Genomic DNA, 27,085 nt, shown 5'->3' with positions numbered 1-27,085 from the left:
AAACAAATGTTGTGGTAATATTAATTTAATTTATTTAAATATACACTATAGGCCTACTAAATTACTTATCTTGAGAAAGCAATACTATCGGAAATTACTGGCTATCGATAGCACAATACTATCGATACTATCGATAGTTTAGGTTAAAAGTCATAGTTTTTGCAAAACTATCGATAGTATCATTATATTGCTCATGGGAAACTATCGATAGTATTGACACGTGACAATACTATCGATAGTCTATCGATAGTATCGCTTATACCTTAACCATCGATAGTGGACTATCGAAATGCAACACTAATGTACAGTATAATATAATTTATCTGTGATGACACTTGACATTTTAAAAATTTAAATACAAATTTATAGGCATACAGCACTCAGCAGTCCGAACTCCGTTCATATTGTTTAATAACTTTATAAGAATAGCTCTATTTTATTTCATTTATTATAGATGTTGTATTATTGGGTACAAGTAAGAAGGTTAACAATAAAAAATAAATAGTTACATCGTGCTTTTTCTTTATTTAACAAAATAGTTAATGTTAGATAAGTAATATTTGATCATGGAAATAAATTACGTGTTTTTATTTACATTAGTAGCATCTTTTGTATATTTTTCTCATTGTAAGTACATATAATTTAAAACAAGAAATTATAAATATAGATTATAATGTGAAACATAAATATTGTTTTTATGTGTTTTAAGGTTCGATATATCAAAATTTAAAGTATTTTGAGACGTTGCATGCTTCAAAATTCACGCATCACATTGTGAAACGAGGTGTGAAGTTATCTCATCATCCTTTTAATATAATCAAGGAGCTGCAATTTCAAACTCTCGGGAAGAGCTTTAGACTTATACTGCATCCGCACAACTCAGTTCTGCATTCAAATTTTAAGGCGTACTCTGTGGATGCCGATGGAAATAAAAGTATTATTCACATCGGTAAGTATTACTTTTATGGTCACTCTTTGTGTAAAAAAAATTATAAAAAGAACTATAAATTTTAACCATGATATTATTCCTATTCATGAAGTACTTATATTTGTAGTTTAATAATACATCAAAAACTATGTTATTTTTCGTAAAATCGAAATATTCAAGGGAGCCAGGGTCAATCTTTATCATCAGGTGCCATATTCGCTTGACACCCTACCTATTTAAAAAAAAAAACCACCTTTCAAGACCACTGCTCTACATAGAGCTGTCATGCCCTTCCCAAGCCATTTGTGCAAGTTCTTAAGCCATGAAATTCTTTGCCACCGAATAATAATGATGTATAATTGTATTTAGATTATGATCACTTTTATACTGGAAGAGTTTTTGGAGAGAAATCATCAGATGTAAAGTTACACATTGAGGAAGGAGTCATTACGGGCACCATTCACACTCCTCAGGAAACTTATCACATTGAGGTGAGACATTCTGTAGTAATTGTTTATCATTAATATATCTCTTTTTGATAACTAAGTACAAAAGGCAAGAAGAAAAATTATTTGATATAAACCTCTTTGGCTGTCCTTAAAGTGAAATTCTGTAGTACATGTATATGTTAATTAATAATTATTCATGTTTCTGTAGCCATCATGGCGGCACCTACCACACCTTGATGATAAAACTATGATCACATACCGGTCATCGGATATAAGATTTAGTTGGACCAATTCGAGAGATAGCAAGCCACGTGTCTGTGGTTATGTTAAGGAGGGGAAAGGTATAAAAGATAATAAAATTGATTTTTGTTTTATGATAACAGAAAATATATTAATACAATGTGTTTTTATAAATAGAATTAGAAGATGATGATGATGAAGACGATTACAATGAAAATTTAGAGTCTAAGCAGGAACAGTTAGAAAAAGACAAATATTTTAGTCAAAATCAAAATACAGATGATAAAAAGCCGTCACTAGCTCCGAGTGAGGGGAACCAGCAGAAGAATGGCAAGAGAGTTAAAAGACAAAGTGATTATGAGTACACTCCTACCAAGACACGGTGCCCTCTGCTTCTTGTTGCAGATTATAGATTCTTTCAGGAAATGGGAGCCAGCAACACTAAAACTACAATCAGTTATTTGGTTAGTGCAAAGGTTTTTTTTTTGTTTTTTCCATGCCTTGAGCATTGAGCTTATGAGCATTTTTTATCTGGGAAACAGTCTTTATCTTCCAGTAAGGACAATGCTTTGATTTAATTTATTTATATTATGATGATGTTGTCAAGATGTCTTTTCTTTTGAGTCGCTTTTAGTATTGATTGCATGGTCAACTTTGACCTAGTTTATTAGGACGAGTCTTTAAGATCCTCCAATATAATAATATTTTTTCAAAATCGACTGGACAGAAAACAAAAAAACAAATAACTCCTCATCTTTATTACATAGTATAATACTCATAACTTACTTAATTTTTATCATATGAAAAATAATATTTAAATGTTTGTGTGGTACATATTTTGTTTAGAGTTTTATCGCGTTTATACATTTTTCTGAATTCTGTTTCTAATTCGACAAAACTTCAGATAAAATTGTAAAATAAATCTTACACTAACCAATAAATAAGACATATAATAGTATGTTTGTTCGTATCTTTATGTCTATATCGTGTCATCTTTGAAGACGCGCGCTAGAAGCACGCTACAGACAGTCTTCTCCTTCTAATAGTGGTTTATATCTTTGTTACAGATCAGCCTCATCGATAGAGTTCATAAAATTTATAACGATACAGTTTGGCAGGATCGCCAGGTAAGTACGTTGCAAAGTCCAACCTTTCAAAGAGCGCTCAGAATGTAACGCAAGCGATTTCAGGACGCCGATGGGTTCAAGGGGATGGGTTTCGTGATCAAGAAGATCCTGGTGCACTCGGAGCCCACCCGCGTGCGCGGGGGGGAGGCGCACTACAACATGGTGCGCGAGAAGTGGGACGTGCGCAACCTGCTCGAGGTGCGTGCGTGTGTGTGTGTGTGTGTGTGCGTGTGGAACTCATCTAAATCAAGATATACTCTGTTCTAGTAGGCTCTTTGAATAATTTCAGAAGATTTTATTCAGTTCAGGTATATGTGTCTAGCGACCCGCTCCCGGCTTCGCACGGGTGCAATACTGGTACTAATACTACAGAATGTCAACGTTCATAGCCTTTTTGTCATTAGACGATACAAACCGCTATGTCCTTGCATTTTAAATCTGTAATATCTTCGAAAATATTCCGTTAAATTACATGCTTGAAAACGCCATATTGATCTATATTAAATGCACAATGTATTTAAGGTACTTACTGGGATAAGGATTAATGCTGTATTATTTCAAATTGCTTCGAAAATAAGCCATTATTTCTTGTAAAAAGTAAAGGATAAAAATGGTTATTGTGGGTAATCCCTAAGAGATAGACATATACCATCTTAGATTTGTGCATGTATTATACATATAAATCCTGTTTAATCAATCTATCTATTAAAAAAAACCGCATCAAAATCCATTGTGCAATTTTAAAGATCTAAGCATACACAGGGACCGACAGACAGCGGTAAGCAACTTTGGTTTATACTATGTAATCATAAGCAAATAGTTATTTCGTTTACAAAAGTTTTTGTTAAAACAATTGATAATTTCCTAAAAACTGCTTCCGTAATGTGTTGAGGCTTAAAGTCCAGTTATAAAGGTGCGTTTACACTGGGCGACTCATATTTAAAAAATAATTCGCTAGCAAAGGAGATGTTTCTAGTCATTAAAATTGGTCATCATCTCAAGTTATTTTTCAAGATTCGTTCTACGAGAACGTTACTGGTTCTGTTAACAGGTTTTCAGTCGTGAATACTCACACAAAGACTTCTGCCTGGCGCACCTCTTTACCGATCTTAAGTTTGAGGGCGGAATACTCGGCCTCGCCTACGTGGGCTCCCCCCGACGGAACTCCGTCGGCGGCATCTGTACGCCGGGTACGTGCAAGTAGCGTTGGAGAACTGTGTTCAACTGTTCATGTGTAATAATGTTTTGTCTCCGTCATAGCGGCCAGTCTCAGTGCAGTTGTGTGCACGAACACCATTTCTCGTTTGACTCTTACAATCTGATAGGATTCATGACCGGATCGAAGGACCATCGGTTACTAATACATAAGGCCCGACCCGGGATTCGAATCCGAGACTTGCATTAAACCAGGTCGATAACTATATTAAAATATGGTCGTATTATATCAATGAACGAAGTGATTGAAAAGTTTTAATTGCCACAACCACTATAATTTTTTTATCATTCAATTATTTTTATTGTATTAGTAAAATTATTATATTTATTATGTGGAGTCTTGTAGTGATGTAATCAATACCGATTACCGATAATGATATATAACATTAGTAAAATTACTTGTAATATTTAAATAAGGATTCTTTTTATAATAAAAAAAAAAATAACAATGTTCGAAAAATACATTCGAATCGAAATCGAATACTAATATTCGTTACATCACTAGCGTGTAGTATTTATTTATGATGTTATTATTATTTTATACCTGCTTAGATTTTTATTTTTATTTTCAGTTAATTTGGTGCAAAATGTGAGTGTACCTTTATGTTGCTTTGTTCGCTTTGCATGTTCCGTTTTTATAACCGTAATATTTGCTATCATTACAAATTCATATTTGTCGTTAAGTTCTTCGTTCCTGTCATTCTCTTTACATTATTTTATTTAGTATTGTTATGGAGTCTCGTTTATCCACCATGAATATGCCGACAGAATGTTTGATTTTTTCTTATTAAAAAATGCGTAAAAATATCTTCCGTACTCAAATGTTTACGAATTGTCATGGCGATCAGTTGAACGCTATAGAAGCTGATGTTCTGGAGCGCCATCTAACGGCGAGTTACATCAATGCATGCCATCTTACGTAGTAATTTGCTTATATATAATATATAATAAATAAAAAGCCAATCGATATTTATACATTTTAAAACTAGAGGGATACTTAATTATATGTGTAACTGAATAGTTAGAAGCAATACAAATACGAGCAAATAAAATGAAACTGCGGATAGACGAGACTCCGCTTAGTTGATATCGGTATGTCACACTCATCAAATCGCGTCACGACGTCGGCACAGAGTACTTCAAGAACGGGTACACGCTGTACCTGAACTCGGGGTTGTCGTCGTCGCGCAACCACTACGGCCAGCGCGTGATCACCCGCGAGGCCGACCTGGTGACGGCGCACGAGTTCGGCCACAACTGGGGCTCCGAGCACGACCCCGACGTGGCCGAGTGCTCGCCCGCCGCCAGCCACGGGGGCTCCTACCTCATGTACACCTACAGCGTCAGCGGGTACGACGTCAACAACAAGGTGAGCGGGTCCAGTCGGCGCAGCACAGGTGCCCACACGGACAGCCGTTAAGAGTTGTTGTTGACGAAGACGACGGAGAAACTATCATCACCATTATCACGTGTCACGACTTGGTCTCTCGCCAGAGGTTCTCGCCGTGCAGCCTGCGCTCCATCCGCAAGGTGCTGCAGGCCAAGTCGGGGCGCTGCTTCTCGGAGCCCGAGGAGAGCTTCTGTGGCAACCTGCGCGTCGAGGGGGGAGAGGAGTGCGACGCGGGGCTGCTCGGTGAGTGATGGAAACTCTTCCCCGCCATATTTGCGGCTCGAAATTTACTCAAGGTGGGAATGTTGCCCATAAAGCCAGTAATACATACATAAAAGGAATTAAATGAAAATGATGAATTGTGAAAAATAATTACCGTGTAATATAATATATATAATATTGTGATAAATAGATACCGAGAAGAACAGGTGCTCTTTTTTAACAGTGTTAATAATAATTTTATAGTAAAATATATGTAATAACATATCACGTTTGTTTACTTTATGTTTGAACATAAATAAGTGTGTATATTATTCGCGCTGGAAAGGTTAAAACTGGTAACCAAAGGGAAGTAATAAATATATATTCTGTTTTTCTCAGGGACCGAAGACAACGACATGTGCTGCGACAAGAACTGCAAGCTGAGGAAGAACCAGGGAGCCGTCTGCAGGCAAGTGTACACGGGGTCGCACAGGGGACACGCGTCGAGTGCAGAGTAATAACGAGTGCGGCCCGCAGCGACAAGAACTCCCCGTGCTGCGCGGGCTGCGTGTTCGCCGCGCCCGGCGTCGTGTGCCGCGAGGCCGCGCACTCCGCCTGCGAGGGGCAGGCCATCTGCACCGGCGCCTCCGCCGACTGCCCCAAGGTGCGTGCGTGGGAGTACTCCCCGCCCCCCCCCCCCACCGGCACTAACGAGGCCACTAACGCGGCGCTGCGCAGGCGCCGGCCATCGCGGACGAGCACGAGTGCGCGGAGCGCGGGCGCTGCCGCAACGGCTCGTGCGTGCCGTACTGCGAGACGCAGGGCCTGCACAGCTGCATGTGCGACATCGGTACGTCTCTCCGCCTCGGAGCCAGCTGCGCCGAGGTCACCTTACTTGTGTTACCGCTTTTTAACCAAATGGAAATTGTGTAAATTTAATATTTATCAGTCGGGTCAAAATCGATCCGTATTCATCGTAATGTGATCGTGATGTCGATTATGATGTCGATATGAACATCGAGATTATTGTGAATGTACTTATTTTCAAGTATGTGACCTTTTGAAAAAATTTTTTAGAAATTTTGAAAACACTGTTTTAACTCTGAAAAGTATTTTTATATTTGGATGAAGTATTTATATATTTTAAATTTGTGTTCCTAAAGTAAGCAATCATCAATTAATTAATTGTTATTTTCAATTTCTAATGTCCGGTTCCTATATTTAACGAACCATTACAGTACGTCAATAACCAATCGGTTTTTGAGTTACGTGTAATGAACCGTTAAGACAACTCTCATGATTTGTTACGACACACATACAGCTTCGAAACGTGCGACGCCTACCATCCGTAAGCAAATATATATTTTTTTGAATATAGTAACCGGACGTATAGTTTGCAGCGCTGTTCCTTTTGTATCTTGTCTGTGGACATTTAGTGGCGGACGCCTGCAAGCGCTGCTGCCGCAAGAGTTTGAACAAGACCTGTTTCCCGGTCGCACACAACGATATCTTGCCGGATGGAACACCCTGTATTCAAGGCTTCTGCAATAAAGTATGTCACATATAATATTCTAATAAGAAATCATAAAATAACATCATTACTTTTGAATGTCGGCGAAGCTGATATCCGATTTTTGAAGTGAAATTCAAGCGAGTAAAGGTAGACACTATTCTACTGTTGCATTATTATACAGATATATTAATCAGTAACTATTTGTAATTTAAATATATTTTATGGTTTGCTTATCTCTTACCTTTATTTCTGGACATAGTGATCTTATAACTCATAGGGTTTACAATGCTTACATAATACATTGAACTAACTCTGATATTTTCTTACCTTATAATACCTTAAATTATGAACTAAACCAATTTATTTTTAAATAATGTGTATGTTGCTTGTCCATGAATTAGAAGTGATATAAAAATAGTAATAACTCCAACGCTATGGCAGGGAGTGTGTGAGAAGACAATTCAGGACGTGGTGGAGCGGTTCTGGGACATCATCGAAGACATCAACATCAACAACGTGCTGGGGTTCCTGCGCGACAACATCGTCGGCGTCGTGGTCCTCGTGTCGGCCTTCGTGTGGATCCCCGCCAGCTGCGTGGTGGGCCGCCTCTCGCTCCTTACCCAGCCCACTTGCCCACTTACCCATCCACGGACGATTGTTCATAGTCTCATACCGATATGGTCACTAGTTTTCATGTACACAAAAGAACTAGATTCGATCGACTACTGTGAATTTTGAATGTGACGACGCGTCACATTTAAAATTATTTAATTTTTTTTTTAATAATTGATACTGGAAGATTATAATAGTTTGTTGTGAAAAAGCCAAGAAGAGTTTTGAGTGTCTTTGAATATTGAATATAATGTAACGGTTTAAAGATACATTACATGAATATGTAATTAAATCTATTTGTTTTTAATATTCAAATAATCGAACATATACGTTTTTAATGTATATTATTTTGTCTGTAATAGATAAAATAAGACTGTCTATTTATTCGACTAAAACTACTATTTTTTTAAACTAATATGTTTTTCATTATTAAACATACATACAAATTTAATCACCACCTTATATTAATAAAACATGACACCATTACAACTAAAACTAGTCTCTCTCATGTTTACTTTGAATGTTTGCATTTAAATAAAATGATAATATTATTTTTTCTACGCGTTTTTCCATCAAGCTGTTTGCGGTCGTAAGGGTTTTCTGATATCTTTTTGTACTTATACCAACGTACTATACCTTTTGTCCAGATAAGTTACGTGGATCGTCGAAGACAACGTCAGCACCAGAAATACATGGAGTGGGAGCGACAACACGACCTCGTGCATCCCTCGTCTCCTCGGAAAATAATATATACTAGGTGATTTATTTACGCGACGTACACTTACTGTATATATAAAAAAAAAATACGCTTTGTCAATATAATATATATATATTTTTTTACAATTGGTAGGTATCCTCTGTCTCCTTACATACAACTACTTCGAATAAATTTGATAGTTGAATTTAAGATTTAACTTTATTAACATTTAATTATATTTCAGGTTGCCGAAGCAAAAGCCACCCGGGTTAAAAACAGTCATCCAGGGCAGCAGCCAGCTTTAACTCATCGGCATCGTTTACTCTGAGAATAGTTATGAAAACCATGACACTACTGTAAAACGTATATTATAATTTTTAAGAATATTCGCCTCGAACTCGTTTACTGTATAATTATGGGATAAATAAAACTTGAAATTTTTAATGCATCGTTTTATTTAGTGAATAAATACACGAGAGTGCCAAGATTACGCCGTGTGCGTCACGGTGTAGGGGAGGGGAGGGGAGGGGAGGGGCGGGGGGTATGGTGTTGTTTGCGCACTAGTTGAGCGCGGTGGAGGTGAGCAGCGCCACGCCGCGCTCGTAGAAGGCGTGCGGCTCCTGCCCCGCCGCGATGGGCAGCCGCACCGTGAACAGCAGCTCCGACCGAGCGCTGTTGAGGTACACCGGCAGCGTCAGCGCCTGCCCCGCGCCCGCCGGCTCCGGCCCGCTGTGGGAGACGCGTCAGTGAGGGCGTACCGGCGTACGGCGAACGACTTGCGCCACTCGCGTGCAGATACGTACCGTATCCAGGTGAGCACGGTGAGCGGGAGGTCGACCATGATGGTGTTCGTGAGCAGGAGGCGATTGCCCTTCACGGTGGCTCCCTGCAGCTTCAACCCGGTCACCGAGAAGGACCACTCGGTCTGAGCGTTCTCCGTCGGGGTGCCCGGATCCGGAATCGTCACCTTAAAAAAATCGGATGGAGAACACGTAAAGGTCATTTTTCGTAAAGGTCATTCGGAACGCCGACCTCGAGCACCCGGGCCTCACCTGCAGGTTCAGCTCCTCGAGGGACCAGGAGTTGGCCTGCGCGACGCACTGGCGCGTGGCCGTGATGTAGGCCTCCGGGTTGAGCAGGCCGCCGAGCCACACGGGGATGCTCTGCAGGCGCTTGGCGCCCTGGTCGGCCACGGTGCGCGACACGTGCGCCAGCTGCGCCACGCGGCGCGCGAAGTCGTCCACCCACTGCTGCACCGTGCAGCCGCGCGCCACGGCGTAGCGGCGCCAGCCCGCCGGCAGCATGCCGCGCACCAGCGAGCCCACCATGGCGCGCGTCTCGTTCGTCTGCTTCATCTCGCCCTGCGGACGCCGGTTGAGCTTATACTTGCGCACCGTCGAACGTCGAAATAGTTTGTAAAAAAGTAAAATCGACAGTAATGTCGCGGGAGGCGGTCCCGCCGCTACCTGGCAGATGGCGGTGACGTTCCGCAGGTCGTGCAGCACCTGCTGCAGCAGCGAGGCGCCGGCCGCCACTTCGCGCTCGAAGAAGCGGTACAGCGGGTCCTTTATGTTCTCAACCGTGCGACGGAGAGTCTATGAAATAAAATAAACGAGAAAAACTTTAACAATAAAAATAATAGAAATCAAGATTGATACAATTTTTTAAAGATAAAAAAACATATTCTGCGACTATATGTAACTAAAGCAGTCGCTTGAACCTTACGTGAGGGCCCTAACTTTACTAACTAGCTTGTACTCACTGGTAACTCTTGCGGTAGAAGTTTCAGCCAGCTAGTAGAAGTTTGATGCAAAACCTTCATCCACGCAGGACGTCCATCGCCTTCCACGACTACTGCGACTGTTGCGTAAACAAACCGCACAATAGTTAAATCATCAGCTGAAAACTCAATAGTATATAATTTTATAAACGAGTAGTTTCTTACGCGGGTCGTGTTCTTGAGTGGCTGCGTTATACGCCAGCTCTTCTTCATCTTCAAGTTGCTGCATCTTCAGAAGCTTAGAAACGAGGTCACTGCCTTGTGTTGTTAAGAGAACCTAACGGGAATGTTATTAATTAATTTAATTAAAAACAATTGCTGCTGAAACTTTATTATTGTTGAAATTCCGAGCATTACCTTCTCAGCATTGTTGGGAAGTCCGAGCCACGAAGGCGTCTGCCTGTCCGACAGTTCTTCGATCCATTTGAGGAAGTGATCGCGTCGGTTTCCATCGGGCATGGTGATGTGGCGTTGGTTGCCGGAAGCCTGAGAATTTAAATTTATGGTTAACATTAAAATTATCAGCCGTATGTAGTCGCAAAATATTTCCAACTTACACCGTCGACATTAGCTACGAGGGCGAAGTCGGCTTCGAATGACCTCGGAGTGAAGAGCTTGCAGAGGAACGAGTGCAGGAGGCGCTGGTCGAACAAGTTGTCGATCTTACCGCCGTATATGCACTGCGACAGCAACGTCACGAGGGCGTCCCATGGAACCTTCTCCGGTGGCAGGTTGGTTCGGCCCTGTGATTACGATGTCAATTAACTTTACGTAGTTTGAGCATACCAAGTCGAGGTTGATTGGAGTCTTTACATACGGAACACTTATCTCTAGGTAAAATAAATAAGGACCGAATCTAAACTCGACTGGTAGATTTGGTACTCTTCCAATTTTATTAACAGCTAATTTTAGGAATGCGCCTACATTTTCAGTAAACAATATACGACGTAGACGAAATATTCTCTTATACTCACCATGGCTGTGGAGTCAATCCAAGTATCGAGAGTGTCGCACGCCACACGAAGGTCAGACTCATTGAACTCGTAATACTTAGCCCATCCTAACGGCACGTAACGCAAGCGCTCCTGAACGATGCCTACACGATACAAATATTATGGTTTAGAACTTGATGTCAGAGGTCAGTAAATTCTGTAAGTGTGCAAGCGCTCGTGTACCGTGGAACCACGCCAGCAGGAAGTAAAGTCTTGCACGCTCCGAAGGTTGTTTCATCATCCGAGACGCCGGAACCTGCAGCAACAACGAGGGATTTAATCTTATACTGAAGCCTATTGTAGCTAATGACGAACTGTCTCGAGCTGGGTACTGACGGTGGCGAAGGTGCGCAGCAGGTTGGCGCGGATGCCGGGAGGCGGCTCGAACACCACCACTCGCCCAGCTCGCAGCAGGTTCACGGGCAGCTTGGGGCTGATCTCCGTCGTCAGGAACAGCCGGAAGTTTGGGTGCGGCTGCAGCGAGTGCAGCTTCTTCTCCAGCTGCACCAGCCATACCGGTGCGAGGTGTACGTTCTTTAGCATCACCCATCTGGGGATAAAAGCGTAGTTTAGTTACATTTAAAGGTTAATTTATCTATAAACGATGTACAGATAAGGTGCGAAATGTATATGACAGCGCAAGGTGCGCCATCTTGATTATTTATACTTGTTGGAAAAGAGTGTCTGTGGGATTTGGACAGCGCTTTAGTGAAGCGTGGCGTCGATGGTAGCGAGCAACCATCTTGAATCGACGGTTCCATTTAAGTTTTTCCGCGTACTGTGGTACGTCGTATGCGTCGAATCGCTAATTTCCGAGATTATCGTTATTTTTTTTGTAATAGATTGTGCTTTATGTGTTCCTGTATATGATTAATTAACGAATCGATATCGATGACTATTGTGAATTAATCTATGGAATTGATTCGTTAAATTAAAGACTTATTGAATTAGAGAAATGGTAATAAAATGTCTGTGTATCCTTTCAAATCTATACGAATTATATAAAAATACAAACCTTCCAGTCTTGCAAGCAGTGTTAATAGCACGCTCAGCTTGATTGAAGCCTTCCGCCGAACCGATAGCGATACTCGACAGCGGCTTGTTCAATTCGGTGGCCATATCGTCCACCCGACCTAAACACATCACGTAATTATTAATTCAGACCGAACCACTACGAGAGCTAGAAATGTAAATACATTCCCAAATATTCCGTACCGCTCGCGTCGTATCCGGGCACGGAGCACAGCAGCGCCGGGGTGGTGGCGTTCAGCTGGTTCTCCGTTATACTGGAGAGCTCCAGCTCGGTCTCCGCCTTGGCCATGAACGTGGGCCCCAGCACCGAGGCGACCAGCTGCGTGGCGGCCGCGATCACGCGGTCCGGCCGGAACGCCTGCGGAGCACGCGAGTGAGTAGGGGGCGGCGGCGAGGGGGGCGAGGGGGGCGGCGGCGGCAGGGCGCACCTGTATGAGCAGCAGGCGGTACATGGCCAGCGTGTGCGGGCGCGCCGCGGGCTCGCCGTCCCACAGCGTGGGCACGCACTGCTCGGGCGCCGCCTGCGCCAGCCACGCGCACAGCTCGGGCAGCTCGCGCGCCTTGTCCAGCAGCCGCCGGAACGCCACCAGCCTGCGGGGGCAGGCGGTCAGTCCGGGCTCGAGTCGGCGGCGCCGTCGCCGGCGGACACTCACCGGGAGCTGAGCCGGGCGGCGGCGTCGTGCTGCTGCTGCGTGAGCGGCTCCAGCGGCGGCGAGTCGGCCACGAAGCCCTCCCGGCCGCGCAGGAACACGCCGAACTGCTGGTCCAGCGTGTCCTCGGCGCCGGTGCCCTTGAGCTGGATGCGGCACAGCAGCAGCGCGAAGGTGAGCCGGTCGGTGTGCAGCATGCCTCGGGCCACGCGCTCGTACACCGCCTGCACACGACGGGAGATGCACTCGGCGCTCGAGGCGGCCGCAGTTGTGCGCGCACAGCGGAGGGGGGCCTACCGTGAACAGCTCCTCGGTGATGATCATGAGCCTGGCGGTGTAGTCGCTGACGCCGGCGAGGCGCGGACACACCAGCACGGTGCTGAATATGTCGAGGAACATCTTGAGCGAGTACTGGTACAGGAAGTGCACCTGGTGCAGGGACTCCATCGTGAAGTATATGCTGCTGCAAGCCTGAAAAAATCAAATATTGCAATAAATATATATTTATTAAACGGAATAAGTTTTATATAAAATATATTGTTATTTTTTTGCAGTGGTCTTACTTGAGATAAGGGCAAATACTGTTGGCTGACGGTTTCAATTTCACCGATAACTTTATCGGTTTCTTCGACCTGAAATAGCGCAAGAGAATATGTTAATTATAATACAAGAAGAAGATACTCATAATAATAAGAATAAAAATATTTCCTACCTTTTGTCCGATATCATCGGCCTCTTTCTTGAGCGTTTCGAGAGTTGCAATAACAGAATCATCGTCGAGAATCTTGCCCTTCGCATCGTTCAGCGCTTGCAGCAGAGACTTCTCGAGTTGCCGGAGACGTAAATGGAATTCACCTGGTAATGAATATTAGTACATAAAATCGAATTCGAGGAGCTCGGAGGGGTTTTTCATTTGTGCCCAATAAATATTTTTTTTTGCATTAAATTGTGCTACATGCCTTGCAATTTGAGAAGATCTGAACGTTTAGTGTCAATGTCTGGTCTCTCAGCCTTCAACACGCGATGCAGGCACTGCGACTGCAGCGACGAGCGGGTCACCGTGAAGTTGACAAAAGTCACCCGGGAACACATGTCGGGCGGGAATTCTACCGTTGGATCCCTTGAAACAAAATATATTTATTTCTATGATCTTTTTATAAAAAGCTATATAAGTACGCGAATAATCTCGTACCTGGTACTTAAGAAAATGACGAACGAAGGACTGAGATCAATGTCCTGGTCTCCGAGTGTGATGAGCACTCGGCCGCCGGTACGACGCAACTCGCGATTCAGCACAGGGTTCAGGATGGGGTCGTAATTCTCTACGTCCTATAAAAATATAGACCGATTTAATTAATATGATCGATCAACTGTTACAACGTCATCGCGCTACATATGAGCATACAAACATACAATAGGTACTACTATATGAAAAGAATCACGACTCACCTGTACGAGCAACGGATTACCGAAACGCAGAGCCGACTCCAAGTTCTTCCTGAACGAGTCGTCGAGGAAGGAAGTCTTCGTTATCTTGCGCTCCTTAAACTCGCGCATTATAAACTCGGTCGCCTGACCCGACGGGTCGATGATCAGCGGGTATCGGTTGAACCGCTGCAACGGAGGGATCGGATGAGTGCCACTCGAGGTGCCACGTGCGCGTGCGCAGGGTGGGGGTGGGGGCGTCTACCTTGAGCATGATGGCGTTCTCCACGCAGAGCTCGTCGGTGGGCAGCGCGTTGGCCTGCCAGCGCAGTCGCTCGTCGGGGTTGCTGAGGTACTCCGTGCGCGCGATGTCGGCGCGGAACTTGATGTTGGCCGCCGCCAGGTGGCTCGTCCACGTCGAGAACAGGTTCTGGCGGTACTGTGCGGGACTCGTTATATGACCGAGGCTTTTTAGGTATCATGTGATTAATGACAGATTCGAGAACCGTTCGTGGCGTACTCACGTGCTGGTCGAAGTAACCACCGTAGGCGATGAAAGCGGCCGATAGTAGGACGTCTCCGACGATGGTGCTCATCTGTGAACGGAACGTCTCGGAGCTCGCCTCCCATCGTTCGCGTTCGATCACCAAACTCTTCAATAACGCTATCGATCGATCCACCTGCAAGCGATTGAGTTCGTAAATATTATAAATTACAAATACTAAAATATAGTTTCGAATTTGATTTTAGAAGGCTTTAGAAATATTTTTTACTTTGGCTTGGACATTTTCTAGATCAGTCTTGATGGCCTGAGCTTGGCTGATGAGCTGCGCGTATTCCTCCTTGTATGAGGCGATGGATTTCTCGAGCTGCGCGATGAGATCGCGTACTTCGTTGCCGGCCTTCACGTTGTACTGAGCCTGGTCTTCGAGAGCTTGAAGTTCGCTACGCAGCGGTTCCACACGTTTCAACATATCGGCGTATTCGATCTAAAAAACCCACAGCCAAATTAATTAACATTTTGTAAATAAGGATTCGTTATTGACAAACGTGCCTATAGTGATAATTACCTGAGCTATAGCCCACTTTACCATCGGACCGCAGGCCATACTGGCTCGGTTTACTTTCTCGAAGTTATAATCAGGGTTACTGAGATAACGAGTCTTCATTTTTTCCCTTACATCGTCACTGACAAATGAAAAACGGTGATTAATAATTTGTACAAAGTTCTTCGTTACTTTCGAAACTTATCTTTAACTATCTTTGTGCGTTATGTGAAACCAATGAACCAAACCAAAAAAAAAAAACAAAAATGAACTTTGACCATTTGTTTCATGCACATTCGGATTTCCATCAACCTTTAATTCCTTCAACCCGAATGATGAACGGAATGAAAGTAACTCAAACAAAACATTTAACAGAAAAATAAATAAAGAATGAATGACTCACGGTCCTGTTTTAACAATATAGATAGCAAACAAACTAACATAACGATGATAAAATAAAACAAAGCAATTCACTGCCGTTAGTGATTTTCAACAGCGTTCTTGGAGACCACTTACGGACGGACATTATTTATTGGCAAATACATTCATGCAACTCGAAGATCTGTGTGTATGATACCTGGACAATCTGCAACCGAGTTCTGGTATGAAAACAGTCTTTTAAACATTTGCCACATCAGTGATGTAATTAAACAAAGTATTACCTATCAAGGTAATCACATTTCATTTTTTGGCAAATATAAAAAATTTGATAACCCATAAAACTAAGTCCTGAGTAGGGGATTACTTTATTTTTAGTACAGTCCAACACCACAAACCTTTCCAAACACATGCAACTTAACGGTGCAGAACGAACTATCTTAGAATATATTTGGCATTATATGAAACGTCTAGGATGCTGCGATTTTTTACTGATTGCAATGATTAGTGTTGAACTACATACATTGTCAACGTGGAGGATCTAGTTGTTAAATTATGGTTTCATGTCAATTTCTAGGGGACGGGTTTCCAACGGGCACTATGTCTACTCTAAATAATATTCTGGAAAATTCGTTATGCATTTAAAATACAAACAATTACGAATGCAGACATTCACCATGCAAAAGCAAGCCCGAAGCGACTAAATAGTAACACCTTAAACGTAAATAAACCTATTCGCTCAATACTTCCTAGTGATACCACTCATCATTCGCCTCTACCGACATCGTACAATATTATCGAGCCATCGGGGGCCACCGGCGGCCTCGAACGTGATAAGTAGTATCATCGTCACCGCACCATCACCGAACAACAGTTCCAGGGTCGGGAGACGAGACGGGTAAGCGTGGAGGCGTGCTCACGTGATGTCCTCGGTGGAGAAGTTGGAGACGATGCTGTTGATGAAGTTCTCCCGCATGATGACGGCGCGGATGGCCTTCCAGTCGGTGGCGTTCTCCCCGAGCAGCAGGCAGATGGACTCCAGCGCCACCTTGACGAGGGCGGGCGGGTTGCCCATGGAGCGCACCTCCACCAGGTGCTGCTTCTTTATAGATTTCACCGCTGCAGAGCCGACACCCGCCAAGCGAGAGCGAGATACGAGAGAAACAAAACGGGCTTTAGCTGAATGTGTACGCTCGGCCGGGTTAGTCACGGGGTTAATGTGTGCGCCGGCGCCGGCCGGGCCGGTCGGGCCGGGTTGCGTTGCGGTACATTAATAACATCGGTCACATATGCGAGCAAGCTTAGCATATTTACAATATTAATCATCTAATTCGTTTAAACATCATTCACGACAATAAAGGATATAGAACTTATAAATACGTACAATGCTTAGTAAAATATGTGTTACAGACAATATAATATTACAATGTTCGATGCACTAAATACACTAAAATGTTTTTGCCAATAAATATCGGACTGAGAAGGACAAATTTATGGTTGCTATCTACAGTAACATTCGTGTGAAATGAGGACTATCGATGGACTTTTACATATTTATCTATTTCTTTATTTATGAAAAGATGGCACGTTTTCTGGAATAACTCGGTCCTTATTAAAACTTGAAATGTGTCTCGACGTGAGCACAAGAGAGAGAGAGAGAGAGAGAGAGAGAGAGAGAGAGAGAGAGAGACAGACAGAGAGAGAACGTGCGATCTTCCCAGCCATAACTGAACTGCACTAACGTGATGTTCTCAGTCTCGAAGTTAACAATAGTGGATATGAAGTTGTCCTTCATGACAACGGAGCGGATGCCCTTCCACGTGTCGCCCTTCTCGCCGAGCAAGGTGCAGATGGACTCCAGCGCCATCTTGACCACGGAGGGCGGGTTGGCCATCGACCGCACTTCCACCAGCTGTTGCTTCTTGATCGATCGGACCGCTGTTTGGGATCAGCTTCGTCTTTACTACGAAACGTACGCTCCGCAGGCGTTTATACGATCCTTTTCGTACATCGGTGTACGACTAACGAGGAGCTAAGCCTATGACCTCACATCGGATCTCGTTTAGATGGTAAACACATATCTACGTCTACATGAGGATTGGGGATATTTGCGTATTAAACTACATCAATGTACAACCACAAAAACAAAGTACATAGAACGATTCGATTTCAGGGATATCATTTTCATATTTTTGTGGTTGAATTTTGCTATTCAAGCTTGAAATATTATGGCGTGTTAGACATAGAGGGAAGGAAAATAAGAAATGAATCAAACCGTTTTGCGCCTCGATAACCGCCGGCTCGACTTGGGCCAAGTCCGCCATCACGTCCTTACGTTTCGCTTCGATTTCTTTCGTTTGCTTCTCGAGAGCAACCTGGACCATTACAACATTACAGAATGATTGTTACATCTGTTTCGAAATTAACATTAATATTAGTACAGACTCAGTTTGTTGTCAACTGATTTCAAACCTGGATCTCCTGACTTTCGACTTTCTTCTTCTCGGCCTCCTGTTGATCTTTAACCATTTGTCGGAGTTTCGCGTTGGCAGCTTCATTCTTAGCTTGGAGCTCCTGATATTGTAAATAAAACACACCAAAGCGTTAAAATACGGTTAATTTGCGACTTGCTTCGCAAGGGTGCAAGTTGATAATAAAGAAAATGATATTGTACAAAATAAAATTTATACCTATGGCAATCAGGAATAGTGTAAAGTTTTATATTTCTTTTGGATTGGGTTTTAGTTCCGGAGACAATGCCTATATTGTAACAAAATTTACCTCTTCATAACATCAGTGTCTCAGACGATTCATACGAAATCAAATGTATTAAAAAAATAGGAATCACAGAAGTGTCGCGGAACGGTGTCGTTAAGACGAATATAAGAAACGGCATCTCGATCGAATCGGAATCTCGGATCGCACCTGCGACTTGACGGCCAGGCTCTTCTGCATCTCCTCCACCTGCTCGACGGTCTCGGCGATCTTGCCGAGCCCCACGTTGAGGTGCAGCTGCTGCTCCTCCAGGTCGGCGCGCTTCTCGGCGTAGAGCTTGACCATCTGCTGGATGAAGTCGAGGTAGTGGCGCGGCGTGATGGCCATGGTGCGGTTGGCGCGCTTGGCCAGGCGCGCGTTGGCGGCGTGCAGCGTCTGGTGCACGTACACGCACGCGTTGACCACGGCGGCGCGGTGCGCGGGCCGCGCGCCCAGCCCGCCGCACGCGCGCGGGAACTCCGCCGGCGCCGCGTACTCCGCCCAGTCCAGGTCCATGCGCGACGTGAACTCCTTGCCCACCTGGAACAGGGCGCCGTCGCTCCAGTCGCCGAACCAGTTGAGCACGCAGCGGTTGAAGAGCGCGGGCGAGGTGGCGGCGCGGTCCTTGAGCCCCTCGGACGACGGGTTCATGGTGAACACCACGTGCAGGTTCCTCATCACCTGCCCGGTGAACCTGCGCACCGAACCGTTACTTGCTTTCTGTTTACGCGTTAGAAACGTTTTACGCGTTTTATTCATTCTATTTTATCTCAGAATCTTACCACTTATACAATTCATCATTAGAATCCAGCATCAGTCCTTCCCTCTGGGCACCTTCTTTACACTGTGTCATGAGAGCTGCGAATTCATCACCTTCGAACAGACCGGGCACCTGTGAACAGTATTATAGATACAGTTTGTATGGTCTTATGCACGATAGATCGTAAGTATCATTTGTTGATGAGTAGGTCGGAGACCTCTCCGTTGGCTAGGAGCGTGTTCATCCTCTCGAGGAAGCCGCTGTCGAGCACGTTGGACTCGTCTAGGATGAAGGCGACCTTTTCATCGCGACAGCCTGCACGACGCAAAACCGAACGGAGATCTTCGTCGAAATCAGCGCCGGTGTATTTGTTGTGAACCTACAAAGTCGATTACCATTAACTGAGTATCTGAACTGAGCAATTTAAACTCGATAAATGTCAGTACATCTGTGTCGGCATATTTGTGCCGTGTACGTTTATCTTGCGTACCTTGATTTGGAAGATACTGAGTCCGTTCATCCAGGCCACGAAACGGCTAAGCGTGGTTTTGCCGGCACCAGAGACACCAATGAGCAGCAAGTGTCCCTGCGGCTGCCGGAAGATACGGTCAATACGTAACACGTGCTCCAGCACCTCGTCGAACAGCACCAGCGGAACGTCCAGCTCCTCTTCGTAGAACACCTGTCGCAGTCGAAGAAGATTACACGAGGATTCTTTTAATAATATAATGCTTGTCGACAAGCACTGAATGAATATCTACTGTAAATTTCTAATGAATTGCTACTGAAAATTAATTAAGATTATAACAAATGTGAGCGAGCGAGTTTACCTTCAGTCTAGCCTTGACATATTCGCGGAGCTGATCCCTCTGGACCGGCACGTAGTCCTTGCTCAGCCAGTTGCTGTATAGAATGGGCCGAGCTAACGCTTGCTCTCTGTTGATACCTGAACGAAACAGTGCGTAATTAGGGAGACACGTTCGACACTGATATAAAATACCCTCGATAAAAATATTAACTCACCCGGGAAGAACCTCATGGCGAAGTTGTCAATGTTCTCCTCGGTCCACTGGCGCTCGGAGTCCTCGACCAGGCGGTCCTGGAAGAGGCGCAGCGCCTCGTGCGCCCAGAGCCGCACCAGCCCCTCCACGGCGAGGCTGTCGAGGGGGCGGATGGCCTCGCAGATGCCGCGCACCCAGCGCGTCATCTCGCGCGGCGAGTACACGTAGTGCGGCTGCATGTCCTGCGTGAAGCGCTCCTGCGAGGCCAGGTACAGCTTGACCATGGCCTGCGTGAGCGGCTCGGCGTACCCGCGCAGCGCCGGCTGCATGCGCAGCATGGCGCGCGTGAACGTGCCGTAGATCTGCTCCAGCGACGTCTCGCCCGGGTAGTCCACGTAGATGACGGGCACGTGGCGCAGCAGGCGGTGCGACAGCGGCTTGCGGCCCGGGTCCGTGGGCGGGTTGCAGGCGCCCACGAACTGGATGCGCTCCAGGTGCACCCACGAGTGGTCTGCGGGGAGCGGCACGCTGAGGGGGTCTGCGGGCGGCGAGGGTCGGCCCTCGGCGCGTCGGCGACTTACCGCTCGATCTGTAGAATCCCTTGTGCTCGAGGAGCTGTCTCAGGAACGAGATGACCCGCTGCGTGCCGTACTGGTCCATGTCGGGCAGGTTGATCTCGTCGCAGAACAGCACGAGCCATTTGCCGAGCTGGAAGCGAGCGATGTGTCTCGTTATCAAAACGTGAAGCATTAAAGTCGCCTCGGAATGCAAATAATGCCTGGTCGTTGTTATAGTTTACCTGCACGGGAGCGAGGACGACTCCGTTGGGCGTCTTGCGGTACTCGCAGTAGTGGTCGAACGTCTTGAGGAGCAGCTCGGGAGTGGTCGCCGACGAGAAGTTGAGACCGACCACCTCCATATCCGGCAGCGCTCGTAGCGCGGAGAAGAGGGTCATGGTCTTACCGGAACCGGGTGGACCACACAGTACTAAAACGGACTCACACGATTAAAAAATATAGCCTTGTCATGAGTTGCCATAAAATTTGAGTCAGTCGTCAGCGTACCGAGTGGCTTGTGCTCGGCCAGCCAGGTGTAGAGCAGCGCCTCGTGGCGCACGGTGTCCAGGGTGGGCACCACCACGTCGGGCGCCGCCACCTTGTGCGTCTCCACCTCGATCTGCGGCACCTTGGCCGACCACGGCACCCACTCGCCGGTGATCGACACCTGCGCATAATCCGACCGTACACAAGGAATCGACGCCGACACTCTCTCGACTACTTCGCTCGACGTAACGTCGCCGTACCTCAAAGTCAATGATGTGTTGGTTGGCCCCACAGTTGGGCAGGAGCATCGTGCTGGCCGACCTAATGAAGTCACCCAATTCGTTGCGGTCCTGCGGAACGGTCATACGTATGGTCACAACGGTGTCGCTCCTTGTTATCTTTTCAAATCGATCACCAAAACTATCAGAAACAAAACCTTAAGTTTGGCGTCGCCGGCGAACGACCACAGCAACGAGTACACGAGCCACTTGGGTACGTAAGCTTCCAGCTGCTCGTTGGTGATGGGGAAGTCGGGGTGCTGCCGATTGTAGGCGAGGATGTTCCTAGAACGAGACAAGAGCCGTCAGCGTCGCCGCGCGCGGAGGGCATCGCGCAGCGAGCGTCGCGCACCTGACGCCGCGGTTGAGCATGGAGTGCAGCGAGGACAGCGCGCGGTGGCGCGTGAAGTCCATGATGTGGTCGAGGCTGGCGGCGCGCTCCAGGCACTTGACCACCAGCCCGTCGCCGTAGAACAGCGGCTGCAGGATGGCCGCCACGTCGCGCTGCGTCTGCGCCGACACCGACATTAGTCGTAGTAGTAGTAGCTCTTAGTACGAGCGACTTCATTCCCCCCCCCCATTAATTCATTGTGATCGATCCGTGTTTATAATATTAGTGTAGCGTCCGCAAAGAAAAGACGTATACCTGAAGTGCCGGTGATAAGATATTCTCAGTGGCATTTTGATCTCCGCCTGCGGTCGGAGCTGCCATCACAATGCTGAAAGAATCCTCTTCGCCATCCTCCAGGGGTATATTCCTTAACCTAAAATGAAGCAACACGTTAACGATACCGCGAAATATGCGTTGGTACTGTAAACAAAATATGTATGTACATAAATTTTCATGAAAACTGCAATGCGTAGAAAACCGGCCTCCTCGCTTACAGTCATCGATACGGGTACGGCTTTGTGAGAGGAATTAATAATAAAAAAAAGTGATATTGAATAAAAAAGACTAAAACATCTATCATTATATGTATATTTCCACTTGTATTTATTTAAATTAAATATATATATATACCTGAGTAAGTAATTTTCGAAGATCATTTCCGTCGACAGCACGTCTTGCGAGAACCACACCATGCCGCAGCGGGACACCGTCGCGAGGGTCGCGTATTTTAGATCTTGTACCTGAGTTACACCATTATTTTTGTTAGTTACGATTTTTCTGAAAATTAAGATCCTTAATTTGCCTAAGCAGATATATTATTATTTATTCATTTATTGAATAATTATACAATAAATTACAATATTTTTTATGATTGCGATTTAAGGGCCAAAATATAGAATACAATCGATGGTGTACTATCTTACTCTATACAACGTCATGCATCCTGTTTTCAAGTGAAAGTTTAACTATAACGATGACACAGTCCGACGCCTGTGCGGCGGACTACAGATAATAAAACACCCCCGCAAATGGGAGTGGTGGGGGAGCGGTGGGGGGAGCGCACCTCGAACATGACGCGCACGTTGTGCGGCAGCGACAGGCGCTCCCCGTTGGGCAGCGTGAGCAGCTTGTTGTCGTCCAGCACGGAGTTGAGGTTCTCCACCCACTCGGGGTCCACGTCGCCGTCGAAGATGATCCACTGCCGCTTGTTGATCTCGCCGCGCACGTTGTCTATTATCTTCCTGTGGGCGGTGGGAGGACTTAGTCTACCGCCTCCACGGAGCTCAGGCACATGACCGCCTTCATACGGACAAATTAACAAAAGCGGCATGTGTGTTGTTATTACTGACCTCAGTATATGAGTAAACAATCCGTCGGTCCACTCCCGAGTGTTGGGATCGAGTACACCATACAGGGTTTCCTTTGACATCGCCTTCGGATCGATGACGTGAGCGACGCCCTCTACTCCCTCGAACCTGAATTTAAACGGTAGAAAAATCAAGTCTGAGACTCCAAAATTATCCGTAAATGCTCTACGATATTTGGAAGATGACTTAGATTAAAGGTAAAGCTAGATTTTTTAAAATATAAAAAAAAAAAACGCTAATAGTGTTGCTAAAACAGGTCAATTTCTGTCTGTTAGTGTATTGTTGTGTTGAATGTAGTACTTACCGTTCCAAAGCTTTAAGCAGTACACGCCAGGCCGTAGATTTGCCACTTCCCGAGGGTCCGACCATCATCAGACCGTGATTTAACTTGCAAATCTGGTACAATTGGAGGACCTGCACGCACCATACTCACAGTGAAAGAGGAGTAAAACATTTCAAACACAAAGTATAAGGATAAAGAACAAAGAACAAAATATATATAAATTAATAAAAGTTGGATTTAGCAACAGAAAACAAACTCTTTAAAAATCTACTAAGCTATTTGAATTTTGACTTTTTAATAAAGGAACTAGGACAGAGTAATGTCTGTGCAATGAAGAGGTGGGCTCAGCAAAAAAAAAAAATATTGCGTTGTGTGTCTCGACAAAAAGACTACTTATGCGTAGGATGAGCTATAAGACTGTTTACCAACGAAGAAGACACATATTTAACTGTAACTATCGTGGACAGCGTGACGGCTCATCGGCGCGACCAGAGCTGCCGGCATGCCAGTTTCTACTGATTAAAACTATGTTAGTGTAATTAGTACAGGCAACTAGTACGAGTCGAACAATGGAAATCATAACATGTGTCGGAAGTCAGCACAGATAACGAGCACAAGGACGAAGCGACAGGCACAGCACAGGAGCACAGGAGCACAAGCGCACACGCAGGCGGGGCGGGCCGGCCGGCCGGACTGACCTTCTCTATCCACGTGCTGTGCTGCGCGCGCGAGCCCGCCCTGCGCCGCTGCCCGCGCGGCAGCATGGAAACCAATCCAATCGCAATCACAATCACTCTCGGCCAGACCGACCTCATTATTAAGCAAAACCTTATCGCTAGTGTTATCCCGTTCTCGTCAACCCTCACCGACCGGTCTCTCCGGATGACTGTGGCTATGGGAGCGGTGGTGACAAACTCACGTATGCTTCATGTCAATGAGTAAATAATAAATAACAGTGCTCCATTAAGCTTCGTTGGACTCGCACGATTGATCGACGATGAGATGAATGACTTTATCGCACTTAGTTATCTAGTGATCCTTAACCGAATTAGTAATATTAATTTGTTTTAAGTATTAATTGCAGCATAAAACCATTGCATTCATTATCATTAGTGTAAAGCACATTTGTAATTTACCTTTTCCATCCAAGTGTTGCCGTGCTCATCTCCTTCACCACAAACCAAAAATTCTTCGGCGCAGACTGCCCGAATTTCATTCTTTAGACCTAAAAAAATACCATATATGAGTTAGTTGATAATAAAGAAATAAGAGATCGATTAAACCTCTGTCTCCCTCACCGGTCATTTCAGCTCTGGTGTAACCGACGTTAGGGAAGACATCGTTCAGCAGGGAGAACAGCAGAGGAATGTCCTCAGCTACAAGTTTAGGCACCATGGTCTCGCAGACCGACTGGATCAGGATGTCCTGTTCGGGGAGGGACTCCGCTATTGAAGCCTCGTCGGGGGCCTCCGTGCCGCGCTCGATGAGGTTCTCCTACAATGATAGCACCTTGTTAGTTTGAAGGCACCTCTTAAAATAAATCTTAAAAGACGTAAAAATGTGTTCAATACCTTTATCTTTTGAATACGGTCACGCTTGACGTTGCCGGCGGACACGAGAACCGACTTCAGAGCACGCAGACCAAAGTCGTAGTGAGACTGATTTGACAGCTGTTCATCACAAAGTCTGTAAATAAAAGCGGAAAATTATCCTCATTAAATTCCTCCGTAAGCAATTTCAGATACGACTTGGAAGTCAGATAGTTTGAATATTAATTATACAATGGCAGAAAACATCAAGTAAATGCTAGTAGACTGACTGAACATTTTGACGAGGAGTTACCCGGTTTAGCGGATTTTTGCAAAATAATGAAAAAAAAATCAAAATAAAGAGATCACAATAGTGCTCACTTGAAGAAAGGTACGATCTTGCAAGCGAGTTTCTCTGCAGTCCTGAACCCTTGGCTGAACAACATGACTTCAGCGATGAGTTGTCTGTCGGGCGTCGTCATGGCCAAGCTTCGGAATAGTTTCTTGAGATTGTCCGGCAGGTTGGAGCGACCCGCGTAGCCAGGGTTCATGGTAATGAATATGGCCATGTCTTGGCTGACGCGCACTTGCTTACCCACCAATTCCACTGTTATAGATTTAGCTGAAACAGAAATATTACCATAGAGTTGTATATACAGCCAGATAAAAAGAAATGAAATGAAAAGCGTAAATATATGTACCCGTATTATCTCCTTCCTGGTGACTCTTGAGAGCTTCTTGAATAGTCTGTACTTGTTGCGATACGGCGGACAGCATTCTTTCTTCAAGACGATTGAACTCGTCGAAACAACCCCACGCACCCACCTGTATATTGAAAAAAAAAAAATACATAAAAATAAATAATAATCTCAACATAATATCGAAACTATCAGTGGGCTGTAAAAAAACATTAATTGCAAAATAAACGGAGATTAATTTCTTTTTGTATCATGTACACATTATTTTTTCAATCGTAAGTATGTATGTTATTATTTCGAAAAATAGTAATTATGAATAACGAACCTGACAAAGACCCACGAAGATTCTTCCCATGGCTTGGAAGTCGAAGGTTTCGTCGCAGTTGAACACCAAGACGAAGCGGCCGAGCTGGTTGCCGAGCGCCTTCACCGACTCCGTCTTACCCGTACCGGCGGGGCCTGTAACGCAGGAAACGGATCATTTATAAACATAATCAAAGTATATAACACATAACGCGCTTTCAAAGTACATAATTCATTTTCTAAATTATTTACGGGATAGTAGATTATACTTCTTGAGATGATATAAATAAATATATAGTTACATATACGTGAGCAGTAATTACCGAATGGGGAGCCTCCGAGCCTGGCCTCCAGGGCTTGCGTCATGGTGAGGTAGCAGCGGTCCGTCAGCGGCGTCTGTACCAGGCGGTCTTGCACGCCCAAGTATTCGAACCCGTAGAGGAACTTAGCGTTCGCCATGTGGATCGTCAGTTGTTGTAGCACCTGCGGTACAAAACTTTCTTGTGTAACCCGTTAAGTTTGTTTACGTTGCTCATTGAATTTATTTGATTTTTCGTGTGTATGTAATAAATAGTCGTGAAAGTTAGTATCAATTTGTTACAACTCACATCGTTATTTCTGGGATCAAAGTAGAAGCGCATCTCGCAGAGCCACTCGAAGGACCGACAGTTGTTCACCTCGGACGCTATCAGGCGGCGCGTCACCGTCCGCTTGTGGACGAACTCGTTGATCTGTTCGCAAGCCATTCCAAAGTTAACAAGTTGCCCTTCGCGTCATGTACGATCGCCCCCGAAGTGCGGACTCACGAGATGTTCGAGCTTCCTCCTGCGCAGCGGCGGCTGCTCCTGCAGCACGGAGTCGGCCAGGATGTTCAGCATGTTCTCGACGTGCTGCAGCACGCGCTGCAGCTCCGTGCCGCCCGCCAGCGCCGCCTCCACGTCCTCGGACCACAGGATCTGCACGGCCAGCACCACGATCTGCGCCTGTGGAGCGGCACCGGCGC

General features: G+C 45.2%; 2 protein-coding genes across 6 annotated transcripts in view; one reads left to right on the top strand and one right to left on the bottom strand.

The window, feature by feature from the left end:
* The first annotated feature begins 367 nt into the window (after positions 1-367).
* LOC125067682 (ADAM 17-like protease) lies at positions 368-8,810 on the top strand. Of its 2 annotated transcripts, XM_047676400.1 has the most exons (17): positions 368-627; positions 710-949; positions 1,298-1,419; positions 1,586-1,718; positions 1,795-2,081; positions 2,685-2,744; positions 2,808-2,942; positions 3,796-3,934; positions 5,093-5,328; positions 5,454-5,592; positions 5,950-6,019; positions 6,088-6,214; positions 6,289-6,400; positions 6,987-7,102; positions 7,505-7,660; positions 8,323-8,432; positions 8,617-8,810. In XM_047676400.1, exons 1-17 carry the CDS (start codon positions 567-569, stop codon positions 8,675-8,677), a joined length of 2,304 nt encoding a protein of 767 aa, XP_047532356.1. In that variant the 5' UTR covers positions 368-566; the 3' UTR covers positions 8,678-8,810. The 2 variants fall into 2 exon arrangements, with proteins under 2 accessions (XP_047532356.1, XP_047532357.1); XM_047676401.1 differs by lacking the exons at positions 8,323-8,432; positions 8,617-8,810 and having other exon boundaries at positions 5,456-5,592; positions 7,505-7,640.
* A 1-nt stretch (position 8,811) lies between these two features.
* LOC125067680 (dynein heavy chain, cytoplasmic) overlaps positions 8,812-27,085 on the bottom strand; it is a 29,902-nt gene continuing 11,628 nt past the window's right edge. The window contains exons 33-87 of one of the 4 annotated variants that reach the window (XM_047676396.1): positions 26,889-27,065; positions 26,691-26,813; positions 26,406-26,565; positions 26,105-26,238; positions 25,783-25,906; positions 25,463-25,703; positions 25,124-25,238; positions 24,851-25,046; positions 24,689-24,777; positions 24,251-24,298; positions 23,574-23,683; positions 23,252-23,377; positions 22,966-23,143; positions 22,533-22,642; positions 22,158-22,275; positions 21,864-22,021; positions 21,670-21,796; positions 21,494-21,583; positions 21,255-21,414; positions 20,990-21,177; positions 20,772-20,898; positions 20,213-20,701; positions 20,020-20,135; positions 19,680-19,871; positions 19,407-19,568; positions 19,212-19,321; positions 18,601-19,123; positions 18,148-18,249; positions 17,951-18,050; positions 17,418-17,613; positions 15,322-15,439; positions 15,025-15,240; positions 14,776-14,931; positions 14,517-14,690; positions 14,276-14,440; positions 14,019-14,155; positions 13,786-13,946; positions 13,539-13,681; positions 13,390-13,458; positions 13,124-13,297; positions 12,830-13,050; positions 12,605-12,767; positions 12,360-12,534; positions 12,160-12,277; positions 11,481-11,694; positions 11,328-11,400; positions 11,127-11,248; positions 10,710-10,895; positions 10,510-10,638; positions 10,318-10,429; positions 10,135-10,232; positions 9,839-9,967; positions 9,425-9,733; positions 9,176-9,339; positions 8,812-9,101 (exon numbers count right to left, since the gene is read on the bottom strand). In XM_047676396.1, coding sequence (XP_047532352.1) covers positions 8,933-9,101; positions 9,176-9,339; positions 9,425-9,733; positions 9,839-9,967; positions 10,135-10,232; positions 10,318-10,429; positions 10,510-10,638; positions 10,710-10,895; positions 11,127-11,248; positions 11,328-11,400; positions 11,481-11,694; positions 12,160-12,277; positions 12,360-12,534; positions 12,605-12,767; positions 12,830-13,050; positions 13,124-13,297; positions 13,390-13,458; positions 13,539-13,681; positions 13,786-13,946; positions 14,019-14,155; positions 14,276-14,440; positions 14,517-14,690; positions 14,776-14,931; positions 15,025-15,240; positions 15,322-15,439; positions 17,418-17,613; positions 17,951-18,050; positions 18,148-18,249; positions 18,601-19,123; positions 19,212-19,321; positions 19,407-19,568; positions 19,680-19,871; positions 20,020-20,135; positions 20,213-20,701; positions 20,772-20,898; positions 20,990-21,177; positions 21,255-21,414; positions 21,494-21,583; positions 21,670-21,796; positions 21,864-22,021; positions 22,158-22,275; positions 22,533-22,642; positions 22,966-23,143; positions 23,252-23,377; positions 23,574-23,683; positions 24,251-24,298; positions 24,689-24,777; positions 24,851-25,046; positions 25,124-25,238; positions 25,463-25,703; positions 25,783-25,906; positions 26,105-26,238; positions 26,406-26,565; positions 26,691-26,813; positions 26,889-27,065 — 8,784 coding nt within the window. In that variant the 3' untranslated portion in view covers positions 8,812-8,932. Of the gene's footprint in view, positions 9,102-9,175; positions 9,340-9,424; positions 9,734-9,838; positions 9,968-10,134; positions 10,233-10,317; positions 10,430-10,509; positions 10,639-10,709; positions 10,896-11,126; positions 11,249-11,327; positions 11,401-11,480; positions 11,695-12,159; positions 12,278-12,359; positions 12,535-12,604; positions 12,768-12,829; positions 13,051-13,123; positions 13,298-13,389; positions 13,459-13,538; positions 13,682-13,785; positions 13,947-14,018; positions 14,156-14,275; positions 14,441-14,516; positions 14,691-14,775; positions 14,932-15,024; positions 15,241-15,321; positions 15,440-16,595; positions 16,795-17,417; positions 17,614-17,950; positions 18,051-18,147; positions 18,250-18,600; positions 19,124-19,211; positions 19,322-19,406; positions 19,569-19,679; positions 19,872-20,019; positions 20,136-20,212; positions 20,702-20,771; positions 20,899-20,989; positions 21,178-21,254; positions 21,415-21,493; positions 21,584-21,669; positions 21,797-21,863; positions 22,022-22,157; positions 22,276-22,532; positions 22,643-22,965; positions 23,144-23,251; positions 23,378-23,573; positions 23,684-24,250; positions 24,299-24,688; positions 24,778-24,850; positions 25,047-25,123; positions 25,239-25,462; positions 25,704-25,782; positions 25,907-26,104; positions 26,239-26,405; positions 26,566-26,690; positions 26,814-26,888; positions 27,066-27,085 lie in introns of all 4 variants that reach the window. The other 3 variants (XM_047676394.1, XM_047676398.1, XM_047676397.1) reach the window with 3 other exon arrangements.

This window comes from Vanessa atalanta, chromosome 12, assembly GCF_905147765.1.
Source record: "Vanessa atalanta chromosome 12, ilVanAtal1.2, whole genome shotgun sequence".
In the NCBI taxonomy this organism is placed as follows: Eukaryota; Metazoa; Arthropoda; class Insecta; order Lepidoptera; family Nymphalidae; genus Vanessa; species Vanessa atalanta.
This window is presented reverse-complemented; position numbering and strand designations above follow the sequence as displayed.